This window comes from Nematolebias whitei, chromosome 7 (genome assembly GCF_014905685.2).
Source record: "Nematolebias whitei isolate Nwh7 chromosome 7, NemWhi1, whole genome shotgun sequence".
NCBI lineage: Eukaryota > Metazoa > Chordata > Actinopteri > Cyprinodontiformes > Rivulidae > Nematolebias > Nematolebias whitei.
In genome coordinates this window covers 15,588,792-15,610,237 of record NC_056504.1, presented here as the reverse complement: position 1 = coordinate 15,610,237, position 21,446 = coordinate 15,588,792, and the positions used below count along the sequence as shown (strand labels likewise).

Genomic DNA, 21,446 nt, shown 5'->3' with positions numbered 1-21,446 from the left:
TGTGAACGCGCCGTCGAACTCTGTCACGGAACAAAAAGGCGAACTCTGGCCCGGTCTAAAACCTAGGTTTTGGTCCGGTAGAAGAAAACTCCAGCGCGGTTCGAGTACAGTGTGAATGTAAACAGACCGGGCCCCGCTCCACAAGCAAGAAGTGGAGTACAGCGCAGGACAAACAAACACGCATTTCTCTGACCTCATATGGAGCCGTCAGCTGCCTTGTGAAAAACAATATTCTCCATGGTCTTCTGTCTCATCTTCTGCTCATGCTGAGTCCATTTTTGAAAAATGACAAAATATAACTCCTAAAACCGCTAAAATTTGACCCCACTCCGTTTTTGTTTTTATTTCCAGAAGAAGAAGTGTCTTCAGAGGATTTTGTGTAGTTTCTTTCAGTATCTAATAAAGTTAAATCTGGTCCTCTGGACATTCAAAAAAAAACAAACAAAGCAAACCAACAAAAAAAACATAGAAACGTTTCGTCTCTCATCCGAGAGACTTCCTCAGTCTGAGGTGCTGTATTCAGCTCAGTCTCTTAAATAGCACCTTCTCAGATTGGATCAACCAGTTTTTCTGCTGACAACCAAAACCAGCTGATCACATGCTCAAGAAGGACCATCAGCCTGTGCACAGAAGATCAACATCATCAGGCCAGGACTCTGTGGTCTACACTCATCTCCAGGCCAGCGGTCACTCTTTCAGGGATGAAGATGTGCACATCCTGAATAGAGAGGAACGATGGTTTGAGAGAGGAGTAAAGGAGGCCATCTTTGTGAAAAGAAATCATCCATCGTTAAACAGGGGTGGAGGCCTACGTGTTCAATTGTCCCCCTCTTACAATGCTGTGATTGCTAGTATCACTCAGCCCTCTGTGAATAGTAAACAGCCATCAGTGTGCTAATGATCCATTGTTAGGCTGATGGTCCTTCTTGACCATGTGATCAGCTGGTTTTGGTTGTCAGCAGCAAACTGGTTGATCCACTCTGAGAAGGTGCTATTTAAAAGACTGAGCTGAATACAGCACCTCAGACTGAGGAAGTCTCTCGGATGAGAGACGAAACGTTTCTACATTTTTTTGTTGGTTTGCTTGGTTTTGTTTTTTTTTTAATGTCCAGAGGACCAGATTTAACTTTTTTAGATTTTTCTACCTGGATTATTGAGCATGCATCAGGATATTTCTTTCAGTAGTTCTTGGTGCAGCACCACCCCAGGCGAGTGGGGGAATAGGTTGGTTCAACAGGTTTGTTCGACTGCACAGTGCAGTGTGAATGCAAACACACCAGCTCAAATGTAAACAAAATGTCATGAATATTGGTCCCCAACCGAACCGAGTCTACTGGACTATCTGGTGTGAAAACAACCTTAGACTAAACTTTGATGTGGTAGTAGGTGAGTCTTTTACAACATATACTCCAAACATTATCATCCTTGTTTGACACCCTGTGATATCACAAAACACATAGTCAATTTTTCATATATAATTCACCAAAATGTCTAACTCTTGTCATTTGTAAACATGGATGAGCTTTTTCTAAAACTCTGGCAGGAAAGGCAGGGGAAGCATTGCTTCAAGGAATGCTAGGTCTGAAAATGTTTATATTTATTTAACAATAAGTGGAAAATAATCGTAATTTCTAGTCAAGATGTACAATGGAAACAAAAATTACAATTAGTAAGTAAAAAAATAATTAATAGAAATTTGCTAGTCTTGCACATTGGATTTCATTAAAACTGCATCCTGCATCTGTTATCTTTTACCTACTTCTTCCTTTTCTGTTTGTGGTGGTCACTGGTGTCCATGTCCAGCAGTCACTGTGTGAGACGCAGGGGACACCCTGGACAGGCCTCCAGTCCATCACAGGGACACATGGAGACAAACAAGAAAAGCAACCACTCACTCTCTCACTCACCTAGGGACAATTTAGAGTTACCAATCAGCCTAACATGCATGTTTTTGGTATGTGGGAGGAAACGGGAGTACCTGGCGAAAACCCACGCATGCACGGAGAGAACATGCAAAATCCACCCAGAAAAGCCTAGGCCAAAATTCGATCCAGTGACCTTCTCGCTGAGAGGCAACAGCTCTACCAACTGCGCCACCGTGCCGCATAAAGCTAAATAATTAGTAAATTGTAATTGTAATTGTAAATTCCATCAATCCACCCATCCATTATCTTTTACCTGCTTCTTCCATTTTGGGTCACGGGGGGTTGCCGGTGCCCATGTCCAGCAATCACTGTGCGCGGGGCGGGGTACACCCTGGACGGGTCGCAAGTCCATGACAGGGACGCATAGAGACAAACAACCATTCACTCTCTCACACCTATGGACAATTTAGAGTTACCAATCAGTCTAACATACATGTTTTTGGTCTGTGAGAGGAAACTGGAGTACATGGAGAAAACCCACGCATGCACAGAGAGAACATGCAAACTCCACCCAGAAAGGCCCCTGGACCAGGATTTGAACCAAGGAAGGACCTGCTCGCTGAGATGCAACAGCTCTACCAACTGCGCCACCGTGCCGCATAAAGCTAAATAATTAGTAAATTATAATTGTAAATTCAATAGTAAATATTTAAGCATCAAAGCAGCATTTCAGCTGTTTTATTCCCAGTGGATTTAGGAAGTTTAATAGCTTAAGTGACTTTTGGTAATCAGTTATTCCAGTTACCTTGTTCTTCATCTATATATGACATTCATTGATTCGACCTTTATTTAAGCATGCTAGTCTCATTGAGTCATGGGGACTCGTTTTCAAGAGAGACCTGTTTTAGACGGACAACATAAATGATCATATTCATGTCATGACTCATCATTTCAACTAAGATGCTTAAGAAAGGATGAAAGCACAAGACACAATCCTCACTGGTGACCTTGCACTCCTTTCAGCCCTTTCTTTCCTTGTGGCTATGCCACTGAGCGTGCTGACCCTCTGCTTGGCCCAACATGGCCCGTGTTGTTGCCAGGCGACCGGCGTTCCAAGCTCTGTGTAAAATGGGATGTGTTGTTGATTCAGTTGCTTGCCCAGTCAGAGATGGCTCTGATGGGTGTCGTTATGTCACCAAACCCCTCCCTGACTGCATGTGGTCACTGGCAGCAGTGAAAGAAATGAAAGTACCTCCATGGATTAAAGACACAAGTCCTGTCTTTATTTGTGTTGTATTTTATCAGCTTATTGCAGGCGTTACAATCCAAGATGGCCACTGCCATTTATATATATATATATATATATATATATATATATATGTAAACCTTGTGAGTTAGATACCTTGAGAAATGAGCAATGTGCTGACTTCCATTTTGGTATGTGGCTGCACTTCGACATGAGAAAGGTCACCATAGAAAACTGGGTTGCCACACCAAAATCCAAGATTGCCACCACCATATTTATGTAAACCTGTGGCCACCCCAGTCATTTGTGGAAACAATGCTTTCTAGTTTTTGTTTTTTGTTTGTTTTTTGTCTTTTTCAGCTGCTCCCTTCTTCAGGGGTCACCACAGTGAACTAACTTGCACAAACTCACATGAATGCCTTTTAGTTTTTATATTGCTTAAAAGTATAGTTTCCTCAAATGATTGACGTGGTCAAAGGCCACCTTAGGCCACCCCCTGGCACCACCATTGCACTTGGCAGTGGATAGAATTACCCCCTCCACTCTCCAGGATCAGTCACTCTGCTTCCACAGACAAGCAAATGTCAGAGGCAGCAATCACTTGTTTCTTTATGACATTTCTTTGGTTACTCTGTTTGTCAAGTTAGCAGAATTGTGAATTAGAAAAACTCAACTTATTTACCATATTTCTCTTCCTTTAAAAACAAACAAACAAAAAAACTTTAAAGAGCACCCATAAAGAGCACCCATCAAGCTGTCCCAAGTGTGAAATATTATGGAATCATAATAAAAATAATTTATTCAATTTGTACTGCACTTTACATTTTACAATCTAAAAGTGCTACAATGTAAAATATCTAGAGAGAACAAAACATGGAGTAAAAAAGGACTAAAAATTTTAAAAGCTAAAGCACACACAAAAACTGCAGGATTAAAAATATATTTAAATGCAATAAAATCTTTTAAATAAAAGTCTTCGTTCCTTTCTTAAAACTTTCTGGAAGATATATATATAATATGTATAGATATGGAAGATAATCTGTTTCACTTTTGTGACCCACAGTTGTCAGCTCTGGGATTGGAGGTCGCGGGGAGTTGAGTTTGGCCGAGGTCCAATGCCACCTTGATAAAGAAGGAGCCTCTGATCTCGTCATAGACCTGATCATGAACGCCACCAGTGATCGGATCTTCCAGGAGAGCATACTGTTAGCCATTGCACTGCTGGAGGGTGGAAACACAGTCATCCAGGTAAGTGAATGTTGCAGGGTTTCTACACTCCCCAAACACTTCAGCTCAGTGTTTGTGTGAATGTATATCCTCTCTTGTTTAGATTACTGTTGAAATGGGTTGCATTGAAAACATTCCCATTAGTGAGCCATGAGTAGAATCTCAACAAAAGGCTGTTGTGCACATCTGTCAGTGTATCATTCTCATATTGTGAACTGTTACGAGCCACGGTTTGCCATAAAATTATTTCATCTTTTCAAACAGTTGTGGTTACATGTGGACATGTCTTTGCGTGTTTGTATCTGTGTTTGTGGCACTCATAAGCCATCGACCCAGGCATTCAGGTTTGTGGTTTTTGCGGGTGTTAGAAGTTACATAATATGCTTTTATTTGCAAAGTTGCATTACCTGAAGTAACCCGAGTTCCTTTAGTGTACACAAAGGCCCTCACATGACTCTTGTTACATAAGCTGCCGCCTGCCTCTCTGGCTGGGTGAGTGCCGCCCAGAGCCTCGGGGCTCCTGACATTCCTTTCAGACTCTTAACTGGGTCATGCTTTGCTCGTGGAAAGAGGGCAGCGAAAGGAACAACAGACTTCAGGAGGTTTAATAGATTGTTGCCACTTGAGGAAATACCACTCCCTGCAGCCTCCCTCCCATAAACACTCGTTTGACTTTTTGACTCGACTGTCTTTGTGTTTTATGGTCTTTGTAAATGTCAGAATATGTTGGTGAGGGTTATGAAGAGCAGCCAGCAGGGAGTCATCTGAGATCATTTCTTTACATGCTGGCTCTTTATAAAGATTAGTATGTTGATATATTTACAAGTTTGAATGCACTTATTTATTTATATATATGTTTTGGTTCTTTAGTGTATCGTGAGTGCTTTATTTGGATCTGTTATTGATAATTAAGGAAACAAAACAACCACCAGGGAGCACAAGCCAGTGTATCTCTTGTGCCGGTGCCAAGCCCGGCTAAATGGTGAGGGTTGTGTCAGCAAAGGCATCCAACAAATATAAATTGCAAAGAACTGGAAGTAAAACATAGTTTTCTACAGGACGTGCATCGCAAGAAGGCAGTTCTCTATCGTTGCTGTTTCAAGAAAGGACAGCAACTTGAACTTTGCAAAGCAGGAATTTTTATTACAAAAATACCATTTAGTTTTTAAAGTAAGCATAGTTGTTTTTTTTAATTATTTATTTATTCTTTTGCTATAGTACAGAAACAAGAAAGCTTTGTTTTAGAGATTATTTGTGATCCTGAATGAATTTACTACACATCAGCAGATGCGTCACATTTTCCTGTCTTGCACAACAATTGGTTGCATGCCCTTCTTTTAGGACAGAGGAGTTCTTGTTGTCTAAATGAAAAACAGGACAAAACATGCACACCACATTTATGCGAGCAGTCTACATGTTTGTTTATGGGGCAATCCAGAGTTGTAACTTTGCAGCAAACCTTCTGGGAAAGAACAAAAAACATTAAATGGGGAAAAACCTGTTGTTTGGGTTTAGAATACATCCATCCAGTACACAGAGGTCTTAGGTTATTGGTCTTGATATGGTCATCATAATGGACAGGCGAAGTGTTTTAGTACATCCAAAAATATATATAATCAGGGAATAGTGTTTTTATGGTGTAGCTGCTTCTTTCATAACAATCATTTATTAAAAATAATCTTATATTGAACAGTTTCAGTGCTTTTTGTGTTTCTTTCTCGTCCCATGCATAAGAATAAAATTTGTTTCAGAACTTTCCAGAATAAATCCAATACATTGTCAAAGAATCTGGGGCAATAGTTTATTATAGTTTACATTAACAAAGTACGAGGTGCTACAGTAAAGCCGGAGTCCAGACTGAAACAAATTGAGACTGTGTGTAAAGCTGGCATGATACGTGACAACGGCAGCGTCAATGAACATGTGCTGGGGAAAAAAACAACAAAAACATGACCTAACAAAACATACTGGAACTGAACTAACTGGTTTGTTTTTACAATCCAATGGCATGAGTGAGAAGAAGCAAAGCATTTACTTCTCAGGTTATCAGAAATAGCCGGCGGCTGGTTTTCTGACCCTCCACACCTGAGGGCAATTGTGTGAATAAAAATAGAAACTCTCAGCAGGTGAGACACATAAAGAAGCAATGAATCACTTCTTTTAGACAGAGATGGGGCTGAAACAAGAAAATGCTTGACAAATGTCCTCACACGGCAAAAATCTGAATACAGTTTTAATCCTTAGTAAATGTTGAGATTAAAAAGTCAGTAAACAATTATCAATATTTAATGGTCAATATTGCAACCATCTTGTTTTTTTATTGCAGACTTTTTGACTCTGCAAATCCTCCTCTTAGATTACAACAAAGTCCATGCTCCTCTTAGATTGAAAAACGAGTGTATGCAATAAAATATTATTGTGGTTTATATCTTATTTGTAAAATAAGAGCTTGTCAATCTGCAGCACTGCTTGTGGTGTTCCTCAAGGTCATAATCTGGACCCTTTCCTGTTTTCTAAATACAAGTTTCTTCTACAGTGTATTTTTGAAAAATACATGTTGATCCATTACTGTACAGATAATATTTAGATGGATTCACTCATAAAAAATTTAAACCAGTAATTTTTAAAAGTTTTGACTGAACTGTACCATCAAGACCCGAGTTCAAACTTCCTTCAATTTAATGAAAACATTTATGTAATTTTATTTGGGATAATCCTTAAAGTGATCTTGGGACTTTTCTTTAATCTTTAATTCTTTAACAATCAATTGAACAATCTTTCATTAAAAGGTGCGGTGTAATTTTCGGACAACTCGTTCAAAAAAATTTTAAACAATTCACTTGTTAACACAGCAGTCTTTTATTTACAACTTTTGGCTAAAATAAAGTCAAACTCCTATTTTTAAGGTTTTGAAAAAGTTATGCATACTTTTATTACAGTTTGTATAGCATATTGTAATTCTTCATATAAAAGCTTAAGGCTGTTGATGGTCTGACCCCATCCTATCAAATTTCTCAGATATTTGTTCTTCAGAAATTTCTTTGTTTTATTCTCGTTTTTGTTTTATATAATAAGCAAGCTTCTATTTTTATGATTTCTTGATGTACCCTGAATTTGTTTCCTCATCAACTTATATTAATACCAATAATATTATTCTTCCACGTGGTGTTAATACTTCAAAATAACTGTTATTACACGCTATAATATACTGTGCAGCTACCCATCCAGGCTGTCACATTGTAAAGTTTGCAGATGATACAGCGGTGGTGGGATGCATCACAAACAATGATGAGTCCAGCTACAGGCAGGAGGTGGAACACCTGGAGAGCTGGTGCAGAGAGAATAACCTTCACATCAATGTGAAGAAGACAAAGGAGATGATTGTGGACTTCAGAAGGAACAAAAACACCTACACCCCCCTGAACATAAGAGGATCTGCTGTGTAAGTGGTCTCCAGCTACAAGTACTTGGGTGTACACATGAATGACAACCTCAGCTGGAGCAACAACACCACCAGCCTGATCAAGAAAGCTCATCAGAGACTCTACTTCCTCAGACGGCTGAGACGAGCTGGTCTGGGAAGCTCAGTCCTCACCTCCTTCTACAGGTGTGCAGTGGAGAGTATCCTGTGCTCCAGCATCAACGTGTGGCATGGAGGCTGCACAGCTGCAGAAAGAAAAGCCTTGCAGAGAGTGGTGAAGGCTGCACAGAAGTCTGTCGGAGTCAGTCTCCCCACCATCACCATCTACACCTCCAGATGAAGGAAGAGGGTCGCCTGCATCATGAAGGACCCCACTCACCCAGCACACACTTTTTGTCCCACTCCCCTCAGGAAGGAGGTTAAGGAGCATTAAGTGTAGAACCACTAGACCGAGAAACAGCTTCTACCCTGAGGCTGTTAGACTCATGAATCTCTAACCAGGATAATCACTGTGTAAAAAATCACATCATGTTGCTGCTGATCTGTTTCAGTGTTGCTGCTGATCGGTTTCAGTGTTGCTGCTGATCTGTTTCAGTGTTGCTGCTGATCAGTTTCAGTGTTGCTGCTGATCTGTTGCATGTTGCTGCTGATCTGTTTCAATGTTGATTTGTTCATGTGTGCTCATCTGCTCACATGGACTCATGTTCATGTTTGTGCTGATGTTCAACGTAATGTTTTATGTTATGAGTGTTTAGTGTATATTTAGTTGGTTTTTCTTAGCCATATCTTAGATGTTATTACTGTTTTTCTTTTACATTTTTTGCTGGATGTCACTGGGACCCTGTGTACATAATTTCGCTCCACCACATGTTCCACATGAGGTGCGAATGACAATAAAGAAACTCTTGACTCTTACTATAACTTTAAATAAAAGTATAACTTAGCTTTTGTTTTTTCCCTGCACTTATTAAAATATTCCTTAAAAGTTTGCCTTGAGGCATTATTGTTCAAATCCTGGGAGATAGTTTAAAGTTATTGTGTAAAAACTAACCTCCTATCACATGTCTTGTACAGTTTTGCCATAAATACTCCTCTACTTATCCTGGAAGGCTGCATAGGTGTCAGAAATTATAGACCTAAATAACTTGCCACAAATAGCCTTTTACCTAAGCCTGCTTTACTTGCCATTGATAAGATAACATTATGGTCATTCAGATCTTTTAGCACTTAAATAGGCAAAGTGTGCAGTGGCAACCATTCATCTTCATCATCATCATGGACATATGTGGAGGCAAGAAAGTTTATTCTAAAAACAACCTTGATAAAGTGTATCATGTAAGAGAAGACGTGCAACATCCATGCTCCTCTTCTAGCCCACCAAATATCTTTTCAACACTTTTTTTTTCATTGCATGAGATCCCTGACAGCCACAGCACAGAACAGGTGTCATTGCTCTTGCTCAAGAAGCTTGTTGTGACACGCTGCAACCCTCAGCCCCTTCCCTGCATGATTCATACCCCCACCTCTGCTTGGTTCAGGTTCTCTTCACAGCTACTTCTTGGAAAGCTTTAAAAATAATCTGCACAGAGTTTTCAGGCACCAGTGCCATCAACATACCAGCACTCTTTAACCTCAGGGTGGTGGAGGACTCTCCTTTTACATACTTGAGTTCACTCAGAAGTTAAATTATTGTGCTTCGTTTACCTTAAATCAGTGCACTTGTGTTTTTACTCACTGATAGTTACATCTCAAACTTGCTCAGCCAGCTGCCAGCACAGATTAATAAGGAAGATACACAGACACTGATTTAATTCAACTTGTCTGCCTGTCTTGTCACATCTTCAGAGTCCATAGCTGGGCGGTGGCCGAGTACCCAAGCAAAGCCCTCCAACAAACACAGAGATGCCTTTGTCACTCGCCAAGGTGTCAGGCTGCAGAGAAGGGAGGCGGATTAAACCGGAGAGCTGGTGGGATAAACAGGCCTTACATAACTGGCTCGTGTTGATGCCAGGGTGGCATGTGACAGGAAGTGGAGAGGAAAGTAGAAGAAATGAGGCCCAGCCAACATGTTGAGCCTGTGTGTTGGGTCAAAGCGTTGCAAGTCGATGTAAACCTGCTGTGCTGGACATGACTGGTAACAGTGGGAGCATCACAGTACCCAGAAGGCTTTGTGGTGCTGTAGTGGGTCACAAAGAGGGTTAATCTCTGAGAAGAACTCTGGCAGATTGGCTGTTTCTATTAAGAATGACTCAGCAAGCAGTGGGGAGAAGCACATGTTGAGCACATTGTCTGGAGGGACTGTCGGAGTTGTAAAATGAACCGTTTTTGTTGAATTTCATTTGATCACATTTATTTTACCTGCTAGAAAGCATTCAACACTGCAGTAGATAAATATCAAAGAACAAATGCTAATTGGTCAAATTATTCTAAAATCTGCCTTGGAAAATAAAGACATAGTTCAGGTCTTTACAAAAGCCTTTATCGCACATCCAATGCATTTCATACGAGAACCATCAAAGCTGGCTTTAGTTAATTCACTGAATTGTTTGTCTTGTTGTTGCAATATTAATGATGCTTCATCGAAAAGTGTTAAGTATGTTTATTCTAATGCATTTAAGTGATGGAAGCTCATCCAAAGAATGACTAAAGTGAGCTTTATTCTCAGGTTTAGGAGATGAGCTGAATTTATAAATGAGTCATGTCCTCGAGCTCAAACAACTAGAAAATGATAAACTTTTAAAATACTTGTATGTTGCTTTAGCACTGCAAACCAGTTTGATCCAGATTTTTGCCAGTCTTGACATTTTAGGATCATCATCAACAAATATGTTCTGGTTTAAAACAAATTGGGTTTGAAACCCAGCGCCGTCTCTGAGAGAACAGAGAGCCGTGCTATCTTTGCCTTCTCTTCCTTCTGCCGTGGGCACGTCAGACAGACAAGTGTTGACAAAAATGATCTTTTATATTGAGAAATTGAGTTTTTGTGGCCAAAGTCATGAGGTGGCGTTTAATATAGTAAATCTTGTAAAGCTTCTGTCCTGGAGCTGTTGTTTTCGTTTTGCAGAAGTTTGCCTGCTTGTATAAGCCTTGCTGTTGATCAGATCACCATCAATAAATGACCCTGTCTCTGTGTTGACTTGAAAAACAAGCAAGAAAAAGTTGTTGCATAAAGAAGAGGAGGAAAACAAGCTACCATATTTTCCAGTGTACAAGTCAATTTGGTGTATGAGTTGCATTTATTATGCATCACCGCTGATCTGTTGCATTTGTTATGCATTTATTTAACAATCAAAACGGCTTAATTTTGCCTGGGCGGTGCATTGCCATCCATCCACCCATCCATCCATTGCGGCCAAAGCCGCTGGCTCTCCAGTGTTCCTCCTCCTGCACCAGCTGAGTGAAGTGAGTGCATGGGAGGACTCGCTGTTGCAGTTCTTAGACATTTAAAGTGTCAGTCAAAACTTGTTATAAATATTGAAAGAAAAAAAACAACAACGTATATAAGTTGCTTTGGTGTATAAGTTGCAACTTGCAAGTCTATGCAAAAAACTGTGACTTATATGCTGGAAAACACAGTATTTAATTCAGTGGTCTGTTTTCCTCAGGATGTGGCAGATGATTCAGCACATCCTCTTTATTATCATTTGCATCACGTAGTACAAGAGGTGGAGCAAAATTATGTACACAGGGTCCCAGTTACACCCAACAACAGCAAAAATATAAAGTGTGAAAAGAAACGGTAATAAGCTCTAAGATATAAACTAAGAAATGTGCTAAACACTAATGGTGCAAAACAGTACGCCGAACAGCGGCATGAACATGAGTCTGTGTGAGCAGATGAGTACGAATGAATACCGCAGTATGAAATGGATCAGCAGCATGGATAATCAGCAGCATGGATAATCAGCAGCACATATCCCCAATCAAATATCTAAGATATAGATCTAGATTAAGACTTTCTATTAAAATACACTTTAGCTCCATGCACAGTCATTTATATATTTCAGTGTTTGAAAAGACCACATTGAGTAAGCTGAATCTACGACGACTCTTATGTAACATGGTTTTAAAACCATCCCAGAATCTCTGTACAGAGCTCCTGCTTACATCAGCCAGACTACCTCCCTTCCAACTTTTGAACTCTTTATTTTTTTTTCCTTCACTGCACTCTGTTCGTGCCATTCTGGCAGTGAAAAGTAGGGCAGGGTTTTCCTCTCTCCCTGCGTCTGGCCCTGTGTGGGCTGATGTAACAGGGTTAGAGCTGAGGCGCTGTGTGCCCTCACTGTAACCACTCAGCTGATTACAGCTCTTATGTAAGGAAGGATTGCTGCGAGGAAAAATGGGACAGAACACGAGCCTGTTGCAGAAAAAACACATAAACAAGGATTGTACACAATCTTACCTTTTGCATAGTTTGGTTACATTTTAAACATTTCTTTCCTTCAACTTTGCAAACTTTTTTTATGAAATAGTTTGAATGCACAGCTGATGATCTTCTGTCATTATGCAGATATAGTTGTATGTGCTGTAAATGATCCTAGATCTATTTAAAGCTGCAACCTTCCTAAATGCATGCTCCCTTTGAAGTATGTGCATGGAAACATGAAGTAATTGGACCAGTTGTCTTTTTGTTTGTATGCGTTTGAATCTGTTCCCAGATCTCGTCTTGGATTTTTCTATCAGTTTGGAGCTTGTTAATGTTAACAGTCCTCAAGATACCAGAAATGTGTTCGTGATCAGAGGTCAGAGAGCAGATAGGGTGATATCAGCTGTCTTATTGCATGAATTTTTTTCAGTGAGAAGCTTATGTAACTTCTTCAAGTCAAATGGATTTGCAGCATTGCATAAAACTAAGACATAACCAGGACCAAACGGAACAAAAACAATTTGTAGCTGAAAAAGTGGGGCATAATTTGACTCTCGGCTCATGAGACGAGATAAGGTCCTGATTTCAAGAGAAAAAGCTTTTTAACAATATTTTTGAGGGCCAAGCTTTTTCACGTTTTTCAGAATAATATTTATACACAAATATAAATATAATCCTAACATATTTTATCAGTCAGAACAATCTGTTAACAAAGAAAATTTCAAGACCTGGATTTATTTGTCATCTTTTCGTCACCGTTATTAAAACTGATTTCTGTTAAGAACATTTAACCAAAGGCATCAAACAGCTTGAACTAACCTCAGACCTACAGCTGCTCACGTTCCACACTAACATGAGCTAAACCACTAAAAGAAAATATGGCTGAAGTCAGTTCAAACAGACTGTAGCTGTGATGCGCTTCAACTAAGGTGGGCATTAGACGCATTAGATTTATTTTTTAATATTTTTATCACAGAGAAACGTTTACGCTGATGAACACAGAATTAAACAGTTTGCGGGACGAGGAGGGTCTACAGCTCAGTCACATTTAGTGTCTGCCTCCCACCTGTTTTTGGCTGCTGCAGAAGGCTACGGAGGGCCAGGGAAGCTGCTCTGAGTAACGTGCTGCTCAGTCCTTGGGCTTGACACGTCTGAACTGCTGACACAAATAATTTAAAGTGGTAGGGACATCCTCAGTTCTAATTTCACCACACAAAGTCATGCTGGCTGCAACTTGATATTGCTTAGTGAGACAGATTTATTCACAACAAGAATCTCTTGTAATGTTTTAATATCACAAGAACTCGAGGCATGACATCAGGTTACGCCTTTAAAAATAATTTACAAATGTTTTCTCACTTAAGAGACACAAAATCTTCAATTTAAATATTCAGGTAACCTGTTGATATATGCACTTATCAAAGAGACAGAGACACATCTGTGTTGTGCCCTGTTTGTACCAATAATTTATGAGCAGCCTTTATTTATACAGGTTAATCCCATTGAGCCTCGTGGACTCATTTACAAGAGAGACTTGATTTCTTAACAAAGAATGATGACAACAACGACAACAATAGAAAGTCATAAAATAGGCATACAAATTCAAGTTTTTCTTTCTTTTTTTTTTTTCTTTTTACAAATCAAAACAAAATAGCAACCAAAAGGATAATCAAGAGGAATAGTAGCAACAAACAGCTATGTAGAATATACGGAAATTTAGAAAACTAAAAACGGGAACATGTCTGCATTGGTCCTTGCCAGGAGTCCCAACAGAAAAGAAAAAGAAAAAGTGTGCCCCCCAAATAAATCATTTGAGGAACCTACGCTTTTAAGAAGGCATATCTGCCATTTTATAGACAAATTATTGCATTTATGCATTTCAAAAATTATCCCCCACCCCAAATTTATTTTTTTCTCTTTTTAATAGAATTTCTGCCCTTGAAGATCCTTCAAAATGATCTGGGCTTATTTTTATTTATTTATTCATTTATTTATTTATTTGTTTATTTATTTATTTATTTATTTATTTATTTGTTTGTTTGTTTGTTTATTTGTTTGTTTATTTGTTTATTTATTTGTTTATTTTGATCAATTTTGCTGTCTTTAATCTTATCTACATAAAAGGTGTAAACATTTGTGGCCACTTTAGCTGAGAGAAAAAAATAGAACATTAAAGAGGTTTAAAGTCCAGCTGAAACATCTGACCATTAATCCTAGCAATAACATTGTTTTTGTTTCCCTCCAGAGGTCCTTCTATCATCGTTTAACGGGGGACAACAAGTCAGAAAAATTTTTCAAGGTGTTCTATGAACGCATGAAGCTGGCCCAGCAGGAGATCAAAGCTACTGTGACAGTCAACACCAGCGACCTGGGCAGCAAGAAGAAGGATGAGGAGCCACCAGACAAAGACTTGCCAACACGCAAGAAAGGTTAGTGGGCAAATGAGTTTTCACAAAACGCTTCCAAAATATGGTCGGAGCCGAGCCTTTGTTTAAGCTCAGGTCTCTCTTGTAAATGAGTCCTCGTGGCTCAATGGGACTAACCTGTATAAATAAAGGTTGACTTGGAAAATAAATTAAAAAAAAAAGCTGCCTGTGGATATCCATGAATCATATCCAGATTTGAAGAGGGTGGCCTGCAAATGTCACCATCACAACATGAGGTGGTCAAGATGACCAAAGTAATCGAAGTGGAAAAGTACACATCTGCTGTCTTTTTGTACCCATATAATTTAGTCAGTCTGAATACCTGGTGTCTAACTGCTCTGTAATGAAAAATGTCTATACATGTACTCCAAAATGTGCCATAAAAACATGTCAGACATAGTAAAATATGGCTATATTTGGTAATAATTGTGTTTTCACTAATATAACTGTAATATGTCATATGAGGAATGCTGTCTCTAATTATCTCTAATTGACTCTCTCTTGTTTGCCTTTGGTTTGTGAAAGATGTGCCACTCGTAGCAATGGTGACTGAGGAAGTGAAGGAGCAGCTGGTCGAGGCCTCTGCTGTCACCAAGAAGGCCTACACAACGTACCGCCGTGAGGCTGAAGCCGAAGAGCACCAGGCGGCTGCTGACGGCTCCCCTGTCCCGACCCCTGACAAGAGCCAAGACGAAGAAGAAATGAGCGTCATTATTACCATCATGCAGCCTATTTTACGTCTCATGCAGCTGCTTTGTGAGAACCACAACAGGGATCTGCAGGTCAGCCATTAGATCGGCTTGTTGTGAATGTAGGGTTGTTTTTGAAAAAGCGCTCCCGTCCATCAGCCACTGTTACGATGATACTTCCTGATCTCCGTTTTAAATTGCACTCATCACACTCAGTTATACAGAAATGAAACCACGCTGAAAATAGGCACCAGTTGCAGAACATCCTGGTGCACTTGTTTTCATGTCTTTTATGGTCTGGTTTCATTATGAAGTTGTAAAGCTCCAGCAGCCCAGAGACAACGTGTACTTTACGCAGTAATTTTGTTTACTTGTGAAACTGTGGAATGATTCAAAGTTTTAGGAATAACTTCCATCCTCGACAATCAGATTTATACTGCCATTTTTTATTTATTTAAAGATTGTTATATGCACATCTACCTGGAGAGAAATAATTGTTTTATTCCATTAATAGAAAAGTTAAAAAAAAAAAAACTGCTGTTTATTGGATTATTTTGCTAAAACAAGAACTTTGATTTAACCCCGCCAGAGTTTTACTATCTCATTTTATTTTAAAGTCAGACATTGTTTTAATGTCAAAAACACTATGAAAATGCATAATAATAACTCTTCTAAAAAGCAAAGGTTGACTTTTTTTTTTTCCTGTCATTCTCCAGAACTTTTTACGCAACCAGAATAACAAGAACAATTATAATCTGGTATGTGAGACTCTTCAGTTCCTGGACTGTATTTGTGGCAGCACCACAGGAGGACTGGGCCTACTGGGCCTCTACATCAACGAGAAGAACGTCGGACTCATCAACCAGACAGTGGAGAGCCTAACTGAGTACTGCCAAGGCCCTTGTCACGAGAACCAGGTAATACATTAACATGCTGACACCCTTTGTGTTTTAGACATGGCTTTTTTTTTTTCCATTTAAAGTTTGTCCCAGAGTCGACGAGCGAAACGGGGATTAGAATCACTGTCAGTCCGTTCATACATTCTGTGAGCTGGATAACAAACAAATATGCAAACTGCCAGCTTCCATTTTGGTGTGTGAGTGCATGTAGGTGCAAGAAAAGCCCCTATCAAAATTAGGTTACTGCATCATATAATGACATTTTTTCTTTGTCTGTTTCTTCTTCCTGTCCTCTCAGCAGCTGGTCAAAGCAGGCGGCCGCTCATCCCGAGTCTGGTTCAGCTGGAGGTTTCTTCCTGTTAAAAGGGAGTTTTTCTTTCCACTGTTGCCTTTGTGCTTGCTCAGGATGGGAGACTGTGAACTGAAGTTTCAGCACAATCTGCTGGCTTCCTTAGATAGATAACTTTTACTATTTGTTTTTTTTTTGGTTACTTTTTTTTTTCCGGCTGCTCCCTTCTTCAGGGGTCGCCACAGTGAACTAACTCTCATGAAGACTTGACAATTGTTATTACATCAGATGTCCTTCCTGACTCAACCACAGACCACTGAGCTACAGCAGCCCTCTGTGTGGAGCAGAGAGCTGGGTGCTCAGGGGAGCAGATGGTGGGGGTTAAGGGTCTTGCTCAAGGGTCCAGAGTGGCACAAATGAAGGTGGAGGCAGGTGTGGGTCTTTCACCATTCCCACCCACATGTATCGATGCCGTTGGTCTGGGAATTTGATCCGGCAACCTTTCCAACCACAGGCCAACCTTCTCCAACATCTGTGCCACTACTCTCCCAGTTAGATAACTTTACTCATTGGTTTTTATAAAGTATGTGAATGTTTCTGTTCAGTGGCCTCAGATGACTTCTGTTGTGACTTGGCGCTATATAAATAAACTGAACTGAATTGAACTCTTCAGGACCTGCCAGTGTTCCAGTGAAGCTAAGGTTTGGCCTCTGGCTGCGTTGTTATAACATACATTTTAACTTTACAGTTATTTGCCACACTGTCATTTATGGCTGAGCCTATGGACAGCAAAGTTCCCAAATCACGAGGCTGCAAAACAAGCCCTTATTATCTCTCCTCCCCCACTGTGCTTTACAGTTGGAGTCAAATACTGTGAGCGTGCTTTATCTTATCTGTCCAGAGACGATTGTTTCAGACATCATTAGTTAGCTTTACAAGGTTTCGTCATAGCCAAGACATGTTTTAATACATTTTAAAGAGGAAATGTTTCCCATGACGACTCTTTACCAGCCTTGCTCATTCAGTCTTCTAATTGATCTATCCTGATCTTTGTCTTGGTGTCTGAGGCCTTTAGTCTGTGATGTAGTACTCAGGGTTTTTACTATTACTTGGTACTGTTCTGAGATTTACTCTCATTGGTAACTGTCTTATTTTTTTTACTGTAAGGTAATATTTTACTGATTGACTACATTGTTTGGAAATGTTTTTGAAACGTTGTTCTGACTGAGCTGCAGCATCTGTTGCTTCTCTAAGGTTATTGTTGATTCAAAACCAAGAAACTGCCAAAACCTCTGCCTCTGATTAATTACCGGTAATCAACATATTTGATTGAATGTTACGCACCCCATTAATTTCAGATAGAAGTAGTCAGGGTGGGGTCAGCAATTTAAACCCTGCTTTCACTTTTTTTTTTAATAAAATACATCATTTAATTTATAATCTAACGCGCAGGATGTTGTTCAGCTTAGTTTAGATTACTTGCATATAGGATTCAATAAAGGCTAAGTTACTTTTTTACTTATTTTTACTATGATTCTGACTTCAGTACAAACTTTATATTCTGTGATTTTGTTTCTACAGTAACTCTTCTTATCCGATATATGAAGTTTTATCATTTACTCATTTTTATTTTGTTTGGGTTTTTTTCTCAGAACTGCATTGCCACTCATGAATGCAACGGAATCGACATCATCATTGCTCTCATTCTCAACGACATCAACCCTCTTGGAAAGAAGAGGATGGACCTGGTGCTGGAGCTCAAAGTAAGTTCATTCGGTGGTTCGTTTTTGTCTGCAGCTTGATTTACTTATTCTCCGACAAAAGTCACATGTTCACATACGAGCTCAGCCAGAAATGCTTGACATTTAATTGCTTGAAGTTTTATAAGTTCCAGGTGTGGACCTATTGGTGCAATGATACTATAACTAATACATTGGTGACCGAAGCCATAAAACAGTCAGAAAAGTGCAACCACAAATGTGTTGTGTTCACTAGCTGTACAAAAGAAAACACATTTCCAAGCTAAAATCAGGTCACTGAAAGTCTTGAAGCTATTGTTATTTAAAACAGGCATAGCTAAAATGTTCAGTACAAAACACATCAGAAACTACACTTACACTAAGTGATGTTAATTAAGAACTTGAAATGTAAGCATTTGTACTTTTTTTTTTTTTTGTCTCTGTTGCTTTCTTTTACAGAACAATGCCTCCAAGCTTCTTCTTGCCATTATGGAGAGTCGCCATGACAGTGAGAACGCTGAGAGGATACTGTACAACATGAGGCCTAAAGAGCTGGTCTGTCATCATACACACCATTACATGAGGCTGAGAGAGATGCTGTCCTGACGGTGTGGTTTCTTGCAGGTGGAAGTAATTAAAAAAGCCTACATGCAGGGTGAGATAGAGGTGACGGAGCCAGAGGAGGGTGAAGATGGAGAGGAAGAACATTCTGCATCGCCACGCAACGTTGGTCACAATATCTACATCTTAGCACATCAAGTAAGCATCATACTATTTATAATGTTAATGTGAAAAACAGCCCACATGAACAAATTCAAATTTATTGTCACATAAAGGAATTCAAGAGCTATTCATCTCCTTGATATGCTGGCCCAATCACAAGTCCACTTGGGTGTATTCCTTTGAGCCCAATGAACTGGGTAGAAAACCACCTCTTTCCCAAAATAACTTGTCTAAATAAAACATGGAGGAGGTGAGCCAACAGAAGGTTGGTGTTGGGCTGTTAGTCTCCACTTGCAGCACTGTTGATGAATGTGTGAATGATATCATCTAAAATGAGGAAAAGCTGCATGTGTTACAGTGGTGCTTGAAAGTTTGTGAACTCTATAATTTTCTATATTTCTACATAAATATGACTTAAAACATCATCGGATTTTCAAAGTCCTAAAAGTCGATAGAGAAAACCCAGTTAAACTAATGAGACAAAAATATTATACTTGGTTATTTATTTATTGAGGAAAATGATACAATATTACATATTTGTGAGTGACAAAGTGAACCTTTGGTTTCAGTACCTGGTGTGACCTCCCTGTTCAGCAATAACTGACACTAAATGTTTCTGGTAAGTGTTGATCAGTCGTGCTCACCAGCTTGGAAGAATTTTAGCCCATTCCTCTGTACAGAACAGCTTCAGCTCTGGATGTTGGTGGTTTCCTCACATTAACTGCTGCTTCAGGTCCTTCCACAACATCTGGATTGGATTAAGAGCAGGACTTTGACTTGGCCGTTCCAAAACATGAACTTTATTCTTCTTGAACCATTCTTTGATAGAACCACTTGTGTGCTTCAGGTCATTGCTGCATGGCCCACCTTCTCTTCAGATTAGTTCATGGGCAGATGTTCTGACATGTTCCTTTAGAATTCTCTGATATAATTCAGAATTCATTGTTCCATCAATGATGGCAAGCCGTCCTGGCCCAGATGCATCAAAACAGGCCCAAACCATGATACTACTATCACCATGTTTCACAGATGGGATAAGGTTCCTATGCAGGAATACAGGATTTTCATTTCTCCAAACATAACACTTTTCATTTAAACCAAAAAGTTATATTTTGGTTTCATCCGTCCACAAACATTCTTCCAACAGTCTTCTGGTTTGTCCACTTGATCTTTAGCAGACGAGCAGCCATGTTCTTTTTGGAGAGCAGTGTCTTTCTCCTTCAACCCTGCCATGACACTATTGTTGTTCAGGGTTCTCCTGATGGTGGACTCATGAATATCAACATTAATGTGAGAGAGACCTTCAGTTGTTAGAAGTTACCCTGGGGTCCTTTGTGACCTCACTGATTATTCCACACGTTGTTCTTGGAGTGATCTTTGTTGGTCCACCACTCCTGGGGAGGGTAACAATGCTCTTGAATTTCCTCCATTTGTCCACAATCTGTCTGACTGTGGATTGGTGGAGTCCAAACATTTTACAGATGGTTTTGTAACTTTTTCCAACCTGATGAGCATCAACAACTCTTATTCTGAAGTCCTCAAATCTCCTTTGTTCCTGCCATGATCCACTTCCACAGTCTCTCGTAAATGAGTCCCCGAGGCTCAATGGGATTAATCTATCTAAATAAAGGTTGAATGACAAAAAGCATGTTGTGAAGAGCAGACTTTGATAGATCCATGTTCTTTAAATAAAACAGGGTACCCACTCACATCTGATCATCATCCCATTGATTGAAAACACCTGACTCTAATTTCACCTTCAAATTAACTGATAATCCTAGAGGTTCACATACTTTTACCACTCACAAATATGTAATATTGGATAATTTCCCTCAATAAATAAATGATGAAGTATAATATTGTTATCTCAAGTGTTTCAGGGTTCTCTTTATCTACTTTTAGGACTTCTGTGAAAATCTGATGTTTTAGGTCAAATTTATGCAGAAATATAGAAAATTATAAAGAGTTCACCAACCTTCTACTACTGCATATACCAACCAGCAAACAGGATCGCTAATCTGACACTTTTATGTTATACGCTATGTCTTTATGATACAAACAAACGCATGTGATAATTATTGGTTTGTTTTATTTTAGTTAGCCCGACACAACAAAGAACTGCAGGCCATGTTGAAATCAGGAGGAACGTACGGAGAGGGTGACGAAGCTCTCGAGTTCTACGCCAAACACACAGCTCAGATTGAGGTCAGCTGTTCTTGGGATGTTTCATCTAAACTGACTTGTTTTCTGCTGTCATTTCTAGATTTCTGTAAAAATTGTTTTAACGTGACTTTGCTTTCGTCCTTTATGACATCCCATCCATCCATCCATCCATTCATACATACATACAAAAATACAGGTCCTTCTCAAAAAATTAGCATATTGTGATAAAGGTCATTATTTTCCAAAATGTAATGATAAAAATGAAACTTTCATATATTTCAGATTCATTGCACACCAACTGAAATATTTCAGGTCTTTAATTGTTTTAATACTGATGATTATGGCATACAGCTCATGAAAACCCAAAATGCCTGTCCCAAAAAATTAGCATAT

At 39.4% G+C, this 21,446-nt stretch overlaps 1 protein-coding gene across 1 annotated transcript in view; it reads left to right on the top strand.

The window, feature by feature from the left end:
- LOC119412161 (inositol 1,4,5-trisphosphate receptor type 1) overlaps positions 1–21,446 on the top strand; it is a 125,434-nt gene that overhangs the window by 82,110 nt on the left and 21,878 nt on the right. Inside the window, exons 39-46 of the mRNA XM_037679138.1 lie at positions 4,182–4,359; positions 14,371–14,554; positions 15,077–15,333; positions 15,957–16,157; positions 18,081–18,191; positions 18,627–18,722; positions 18,792–18,926; positions 20,988–21,095. Coding sequence (XP_037535066.1) covers positions 4,182–4,359; positions 14,371–14,554; positions 15,077–15,333; positions 15,957–16,157; positions 18,081–18,191; positions 18,627–18,722; positions 18,792–18,926; positions 20,988–21,095 — 1,270 coding nt within the window. The remainder of the gene's footprint in view (positions 1–4,181; positions 4,360–14,370; positions 14,555–15,076; positions 15,334–15,956; positions 16,158–18,080; positions 18,192–18,626; positions 18,723–18,791; positions 18,927–20,987; positions 21,096–21,446) is intronic.